This window comes from Ursus maritimus, unplaced genomic scaffold (genome assembly GCF_017311325.1).
Source record: "Ursus maritimus isolate PB19 unplaced genomic scaffold, ASM1731132v1 scaffold_7, whole genome shotgun sequence".
In the NCBI taxonomy this organism is placed as follows: Eukaryota; Metazoa; Chordata; class Mammalia; order Carnivora; family Ursidae; genus Ursus; species Ursus maritimus.
The window spans coordinates 9,324,317-9,333,018 of NW_024426885.1; the positions used below are offsets into that span (position 1 = coordinate 9,324,317).

At 48.2% G+C, this 8,702-nt stretch overlaps 1 protein-coding gene across 1 annotated transcript in view; it reads right to left on the reverse strand.

The window, feature by feature from the left end:
* The window catches only part of DMBT1 (deleted in malignant brain tumors 1), a 96,118-nt gene extending 88,154 nt beyond the window's left edge, over positions 1-7,964 (reverse strand). Inside the window, exons 1-5 of the mRNA XM_040624307.1 lie at positions 7,910-7,964; positions 4,935-5,246; positions 2,466-2,501; positions 1,240-1,246; positions 544-893 (exon numbers count right to left, since the gene is read on the reverse strand). Coding sequence (XP_040480241.1) covers positions 544-893; positions 1,240-1,246; positions 2,466-2,501; positions 4,935-5,246; positions 7,910-7,964 — 760 coding nt within the window. The remainder of the gene's footprint in view (positions 1-543; positions 894-1,239; positions 1,247-2,465; positions 2,502-4,934; positions 5,247-7,909) is intronic.
* Positions 7,965-8,702: the final 738 nt, after the last annotated feature.

Consider the following 8,702-nt stretch of genomic DNA (forward strand, 5'->3'; position numbering starts at 1 on the left):
CACCAAAGTCACATCTGGCTCACTAGCTTTCCATGTACCACCGATGTGCCCTTCCCTACACATCAGCCCACGTCCAGCTGCTCTTCAGCACCCTCCCAGATTCACAATGCAGACTGCAATCCTGTTCTCTGAATGACCTCAGGGAGGACCCAGAAGAATAGAAGGCTGAAAGAATGAAGGTGCTTCATTATTCCACCACATTCCCAAAGGATGTGCTCTGAGAACGAAGGCCTGGGAAGACGGTGTGCGCTGAGCACATTATCCCGCTAAGCATCAGGGGCTCGTTGTGTCTGCGCACTGAATGGTGGCCAGTCCTTCCACCCCCTGTGCCACTGGTGCCCAAAGCCGTATGGGTCCAGGACGGAGGGGTCCTGCCCCTGCTCGTCCCCCTGTGCGGCCCTTGAGGAGCCTGCCGCCCACAGGTAAGGCTGGGGGGCACAGCATATCCGGGAGAGGCTCAGGTGAGGACTTTGGAGCCGGGAGTGCATTTGCTCACAGGAACAAGCACCATGAATGGGGGACCTGGGGATTTTGGAGGTTCACCTGAGCAGATGACACCTGCGTCCTCTGAGTGGCCACAGTTGTGGGAGTTCCAGCCATTGTGAGGGCAGCTCCACAGGTAGGACTCATGCCCGGAGCAGCGCACGTTGTCCAGCACAATCGGCCCTGAGCCCTGACCAAACCGGGCATTTCCCGGGGCCGACGTGGCCCAGCCACAGCCCAGTTGCCTGCAGACCACGTTGGCGTCGTTGGTGTCCCAGTCGTCGTCACACACGGTGCCCCAGGAGCCTCCGTACAGGACCTCCACGCGGCCCTGACACCGGTCACCGCCGCTCACCAGCCTCAGGGCCAAACCTGACGGAGTCCCTGAGGGAGAAAGAACAGAAAGTCCCCTCCGGGTGTATCTTAAGGTCATAAGCTTCACACATGTGTAAGACCCAGGGACTTCTTCCTGGCCTAAGTCCCCTGGGCAGGGAATTACCACTGACCATGTCCAGAGGTTAATTTCAGCACAGTTAAAAGAGCAGAGACATCCCAATCCTCTCATGCCTAAGGACGCTCCAATATAGAGAAGGAGCCCCATGACCTGGATGGAGGGGAGGTGGTGGACAAGCCTCACCCCCACTGGACACACCCAGGATGGAGCTCCAAAGCTCCTGGTGCATGCCAAGACCCCTGATGGGCAACTTCTGGGCTTCCATGGCAGCTTGACTTGGTTCTGCCAAAATCCTAGGACACCATGTACCTGGTCAGGAAAGCTGCAGTACCAGCACATGGCCCTCCTCTTCTCTGGGCTGTTCCCCATGGCCTGGGAGCCGCAAGCAAGGTCCCAGCAGCACTGCAGAGGCCTCCAGGGCCTACACTGAGCACCTGGGTGAGGACCTTTGCCGAAGAGAAGCCCAGGATCCCAATGCAGTCAGCTGACCACCCTCAAGATCAGACCCAGGATCTGATCTTCAGAGACCTTATCTCTCTCTATCGCCCTGCTCTACACACACACACACACACACACACACACATACACACACACACACACACGGACAAGGCTAAGGAAGGATGCACCCTGAGACTCCTCCTGTCCCTTCCAAACCGAAACTTTATCAGAAGCTGAGAACGATCCTAGGAGGGTAGAGTGAAATATTTACCTGTTCCTGTCGGTGAAATTGCATAGTCGGTGGTCCAGGTGGTGTCTGGATAAGACAACAAAGGCAGAGACCAGAGTTAGACACCATGGAAGGCAGCTTTTGAAAACTGTTTTTGGCAGGATCACATGGGATCTTCCTTTGTGCTGTGTGCATACAACACTCTCTCAACCCATCCTCTACAATTCTTTCTGAATTCATGTGAAACCCATGTATACAGTTGTTGTCATTATCAACAGAGAGAGAACCAAATAAAAATATTCGTTATCTATTGTACCAGTAGCCACAGAATTCTCTGTAGTGCTATCTGCATAGACAGATTGTGGGGGGGGGACAGAAAATGTAAAGTTAGGTCCCCTCTGAGGACAATCAAGGACTGAAATTTAAAAAGAATCTGCTAAGGAGATGCCATTTCTGACCTGGATTTTATCTTGCTATGTAACTTTGGAAAAGGGAACAAACCTGTTTAGCCTCAAATTCTTTCATTCTACAAGACTATTTGGGGGGAAATATCTCTTTACCAACCTACTGACCTTGATTCTGACCATCCCACATGTGACCTATGCAGAGCTCCACGAACAGATGCAAAAATAACTTTTCTAATCCTTATGCTCCCGATGGATTTCTCTTGTCTAACTGTATTGGCTAATATCTCTAGTACACTGTTAAATGACAGGGGGCTGCAGGCCATTCTTTCCTTTTTACTTTAATGAAAATGCTTCCAATCTTTACCCATTAAGTAAGATTGTGGCGTTAAACCTATGATTTTCAAATTGCTTCAAGAAACTGTGGTGCTTGCCCCAGGCCCCAGCAAGAGCCTACTGGGTGCTGGGGCTTGAAGAGGAGATGACCTGAGAGCTCCTCTTAGTCTGCTGCCACGAAAGCATTCATTGCACTTCTGAATTCCCTACTGGGCTTCTCCATGAGGTCTTTTGGGGTCTACAGAAGTGTGACTTCCACCTCCACCGCACAGTCAAGGTTCTGACAAGCATCTCAGTGACAGTCCTAGCTGCAGTCCTGTGTCATAGTCAAATAGCCAAGCACCTGAGCCCCTTGTTTGCACCCTGGATGGACTAGTTGTACCAAAGAACTTGTTAGGCCCAGCTCTTATTCCTAATACATAGCAGGGCTCTCAAGGGAAACCGTTATAGAGAGGAGCAGATTCTCCTCTTAGAGCTGCTGCAAATAAGAATCTTAGGAAGAGCCATGGCTAAATTATAATAAAGCCAGTCTCATCCTCAGCTCTAGTGACATTTGTGTCCTTAATCATAGGAAAGAGAAAGAGGTAAAGTCAGACCTCACCCCACGGGCTTTCGAGACAGGAAAGCATAACGTCTGAGGAACAGAAATGCCTGACATGCGTACCATTAAGAGTCCCAACTGATCCATGCTGACTTCTGGTCAGGGGCCTTCACGGGGAGGCTATCCTTCTCTTGTCCTAGGGTCAAAGTTTCCCATGGGATATACGCAGTGACTTTCCTTCCCAAAGCCCAGGTTGCCAAAAACTCAAGCTGTATTGACTACCTCCCAGCTGTCTCATAGGACATGCCCCTGGGGGGAGCATGGGACCTTTGATGCCCATAAGCTGAAGGACCATGGCTCCTCGTGTTGAGAAGGAACCAAGGTGGCCTGATATGGGCTCAGGAAAGGGCAAAGGCAGGAAGGATGTTGCCCCATCAGGTTTGGACCTGCCTTTCCAGGCCCTGCAGCCAGAGACCCAGCACCTCAGCCTGGCCAGGCCTCAGCATGCAGTGGTGAGCACCACAGGGTAGGCACTGCATGTGAGCAACAGGACCCCCCTGGAGACTGGACACCAAGCTCCACCTTGGATCTCCTTGGAAGTGCCTGAGCAGGTCGATCCCTCCCCAATCTCAGGGACATAGTCCATGGAAGGGTTACCCATTTAGGCCTGGGGACTTATTCAGAGGTTCCCTCTTGGGAACTGAGCACCTTTTGCACCTCTTCTGGATCAGAGATGACCTTATGGGTGCAGGTAATGAGCCCATAGGGATCCCACATAAAAATATGTTACCTTCTGCCTCAGTTGTTGCCAGGGATGCCTCAGTGGAAGACAAAGAAGCTATGGAGTGGAGAAAAAAAGAGGTCATTCGATGTTGGCCCTCATTGGAGAAGAACTGGCCTTCTAATTCCTCAGCTCTGAAACAAGGGCTGGATGCAGAGACCCAGAAACCCTACCCACTGCTAAAAGCTGTATTTCTTACTTATGAGACAGAATTCATCTCTCTGTCATTTTGCCAGCCATTATTCAATGCTGGAATGCCAGAGATGTTCTTTGCTCCTGCCATCAACTCCCACCCCTCTGCTTCCACTGTCTCCAACCAAAAAATCACCCCATCTGATTTACAAGATCACATTTCAAATACCAACTGCCTATTTCTATAGCTTACCCACACCCTCAAATGACAAACATCTACCATCACTGAGATATCCCTGAGAAGGTGGCCCCAACTGAGTAGAAAGGCAGTTTCCAAAGATGCGTCCCCAAATGCTAAAATAAACCCACTCCAAAGCGATTACTTGGAGGGCCATACTCTCTGGGGAAGCCATTCTCATGTGCTAGTTGGATTATCGGGATCCTATCCCATGCATGGTGGCGTGTGCACACACCCAATTCACATAGCAAATGCCAGAGGTCACTCTAAAGATGGACAATTTATCTAGGAAACCCCCTTTGGGGGACACAATGATTGCTATCCTCAGAGCTTCTTTGTGGATTAAAAGACCTCTTGGTACTTGAACACCTACCAGCCCTCTGTGAACAAAGGAGAAACTCAGCGTTGGGTTTTGCTAGGATGAGTCAGGGAGAATTTCTCTATTCCACTGTGGGTGTGAATGTCTTTAGCTGGTCATTTAATCCCCAATAAAGAGAACATACTGGTTATTTCTCTGTTTGATTTTGGTATAGATTTAAGTTTTAAGGACCGGAAGTCTCTGATCCTTCTCTCCTGACTGTAAAAGGAGGAGAAAATGCCACGTAGGGAGGTATTTTTTCACCCCAGGGTGGGGATCATCAGAACAATCCCACGGGCTGACTGCATTGGCGAACTCTGGAGGAGGCTAAGATTGGAACCCACCTCCACCACTTCCCAGCTTTAGGACTCCAGGCAAGCTACTTGCCTTCTCTCAGCCTCCATTTATCTGGAAAGGGACCTGCCCTCTAACGTCAAATAAGACATGACCTAGAGTAAAGCAGGTAAACTGAAAGTGATGTAAAGGTCAGCAGGAGCCCCTCTCATCCAAGCGGCACAGGCGAGGTGAGGTCAGCTGTACCTGAGCACACAGCTCCGGCGTCTTCCCTGTGGCCACATTCGTGGTTGTACCACCCACTGTGGGAGCAGCTTGACAGGTAGGGCTCCCATCCTGAGCAGTATACAAAGCCCAAGAGGATGTTCCCCGAGCCCTGACCAAAGTGGGCCCCACCCGGCGCCGACACTGCAAGGCCACAGCCGAGCTGCCGACAGACAACATCTGCATCCTGGATGTCCCAGTTGTCGTCACACACGGTGCCCCAGTAGCCTTGGTACAGGACCTCCACACGACCCTGACACCGGTCACTTCCATTCACCAGCCTCAGAGGCAAACCTGCATTGACACGGTGGAAAGCCCTTGTCCACTCTCTCTGCGTCCCTGGCTTTCACTCACCAACATCCTCTGTTCTCCTCCTTCCTTTGACCACTGCCCCATCTCCTTCACCTTTTTTCTCCTCTCCCACACCTTACGTGTCACTGCTCTGCCAAGCACTGTCTTAGCTCTCTTCTCACACTGTCTTCCCCCTGGAAGAACTCATGTACTCTGGCAGCTTTCTAGGAGGAAGGCCCCAAAATCGACCTCTCCAGTGCTGATCAGCCCTTACATCCCCAACCAAGCTCTAGACCAACATTCCCAGTGGCCTCCTGGACATCCATCCCACCGTCCCAAACCCAACACAGTCTCTTTCTTCCACTTGAATCAACAGGGTCACCGTACTCCGTAAGAACTGTGCTGGAAATCTGGTTGTTACATTGGATTCCTCCCCTTCTGTACCTCTTATATCCAACTTATCCACAAGCTTATCTTTCCCTTTATCCTCACTGCCATTTTGCTAGGTTAGATCTTCCTTCTCTTGAACCTGGCCTGCTCCAGAGGCCTGCCCGTGGATCTCCCTGCCCCGTCCCTCCCTCTCTAATCCATCCACATTGATGGATTCGACAAGCATTTATGGAGTGCTTACTCTGTGCCCACTCCTATGTTAACAGGATTTATCTGTCTCCCCTAGAATGTCCCAAGTTTTATCTTTATAAAATGTGGATATGTTCAACCCACTTCCCTGTTCAAAATGCCTCAGTGCACTCTCCACTGCTATCAGGGTCAAGTCTCAGATGGCATTCATCCAAGAGTGGGCCTCGACTCACCTTTCAAGCCTCCTATGAGGGCTGACAGAGCCTGAGTGCCACCATAACGGGCACCATGTTCCTGCCTGACATGATCCTGCTAAACCACCCACACTGATTATGCAAGGAAAACAGGGAGCGGGTCCCGAGAGATCCAGCCCAACATCATGACAGCAGGAGCTGAGTCCTAGGTATGGCTTCTCAGTGGTTAGTTTGAGTTTATGAGAAATCTGTGGTCACTGTAAAGAAAAAAGGTCTTACCATAGCCTGTAGTCAGGGTGCTTGCCAGACCTAGGAAGAGAGCAAATTCATCTTGGAATGGAAGTTCCACTGTTGGTAAACGATCTAGTCACAGATTGGCTTGAGCATCACCTTACGATCGTGCCAGGGGGCGCTGTGGCTCACTCTTGGGTCTGTGTGCCTCCAGCGTTCTCGCAAAGTGTTCTGGATTTTCTAATAGTAGATTACAAGTGGGTTGGACGTGGGTGTTGAATAATTTTGGATGCAATAAAGTACATATCTCTTTACCCTGCCCCCTACCGCTACCGTTTATAGTTACAGGATATAATCTGTGCTCAGGAAGAAGGGCTGGAAAAGAAGAGACAGCTCAGAGTAGGCGAGGGCTCTGGATGCCACTTGAATCCTCCCTCCCGTTTGAAATTTGAGTGGAGTTCGCACTGGGAATAGCCACTCAGAGGCCCCATAAATAAGTACATATTTTGTTGTCAGATACCCTGTGCCTTCTGACCATACCCTGAGAAAATTTTAATCTATTTTGAACAAAACCAACATCTAGAGGACCCTGGGTCTTTATCATCAGTGAGGCCACTCTAAAGCTCTCTAAGCCACTCCACTTCAAGTTAACCCTTAGGACACCTTCAAGGTCCATCAGACTCAACTTTAGTTCTTGAGTTTCTTTTTTCAGCAGGCTTCACTCTATTTGTGAGGGTTGATATTTTATGACTTCTACAGGTTTTAAGAGGTCGTCCAAAGAACAAAAAGAATATTCATTCATGAAAAGAAAATAGAATAAAAGTCATTCTATCTTATAGTCACTATATGGATTCATTGTATCCTTCTATAAATCCAAAATACACTACGGGCTCTTCATGATCTCATTTTTCCTATAGCTTGGAACATTTTACTATTTCATCATTCAACGAATTGGGTCGTCATTACTCGTTAATTATTAACTATCAGAAAAAAGAGTTATATAATAAGACAATGAGAGAATGGTGGCATTATCTAGAAGAAAGATGAAGTGGTAAGATAGGTCATCATTCTCCAGTGCCCCAAATACTGCATTACCTTTCAACAAGGTATTTTTTAAAAAGACTGGAGGCACTGTCTTTGTAAGATGCTTTTAGCTTTCATTGAATGCAGTTAAGAATTCAGAAGTTTTCATTGTCTATTACCAATGGCAAAGAGAAAAAAAAGGACATTGAAGATGTTTCACAATAACTAGAAGAATCAGAAGAGGGACGTGAGGAGATAGAGAGTAGCCCCCTGGATGTTAAGAATAATGGCGGAACTGCTTGTACAACTGAAATCTCAGACTCTGGGCTTTCAAATGATGATATCCCAGATGAATTTCCTCAAATTCAAAAATCAGGGAGTCAGGAATATAATTCTAAGTACAAAAATAAAATATGGTGCTCTCAGGTGCCTGGGTGGCTTAGTTGATTAAGCATCTGACTCTTGATTTCAGCTCAGGTCATGATCTCAGGGTTGTGAGTTTGAGCCCCACATCAGGCTCCAAGCTGGGCATGGAGCCCACTTAAGATTCTCCCTCTCCCTCTCCCTCTGCCCATCCTCTCTCTCTTTTTCTCTTCCCCCTCTCTAAAAAAATAAACAAGTAAAATATAGTGCTCTCACCTGCTTCAATGGAAAAGATTTCATTGATGACATTTTGCAACAAGAACTCGGACATCTCCTTTTGCTAAAAGGACATATGATGGTATACTTTTATTTTTTCTAGTGCTTATATACCAAAATCTACTTGATAAAAGGAGATGTGCTATGTTTAAATTCTTATTAAAAATTCCAATGCTGTTGCTTTCATGATCCCTTTTTTCTTACTTCCTGGTGTAAGGAAAGTTAAGGCATTTGATAAACTTCTTAGATTCCTTGTAAATGTTGAGTCCTGCCAGGAGCAGCAGTCAGGGGTTCAGAGATTAGATTCTCTCTAGCAAAACCAACTGGCCAGTGAGGGGACTTGATGCCAGAGAACTACCCCATTTGTCTCAACACCTTGAATGTGGGGTCCACAATGGACTTCTCCAGCTGCCCTGCTTCATGTTGTTGATGGCCCAGTAAGAGGGCAGGTGAAGCACATGCCTGAGGATGAAGAAGCAACTTGAAATAGAAACAGGCAGCTAGAACATTCTTTCAACACAGGTCACAAACCTTGGAAATATCTGCACCAGAACATCCCCACCTCATTTCTGACATACCATCCCTGCTCCCTGCTCCCACACTCAAGAACATGCTGAGAGACATGCCTGGGAGTCCTTCATTCAAAACTCGGACATTTAAGCACAGTACGACACCACACAATTCCCATTGTCTGGTTCCAGGTATCTTGCTTAGTCACAAAGCGGTCAATGTCAGAGTCTACATCTAACCCAGAAGCTCTAAGCTCCAAGGTCCCAACAATACTCAGGCATAA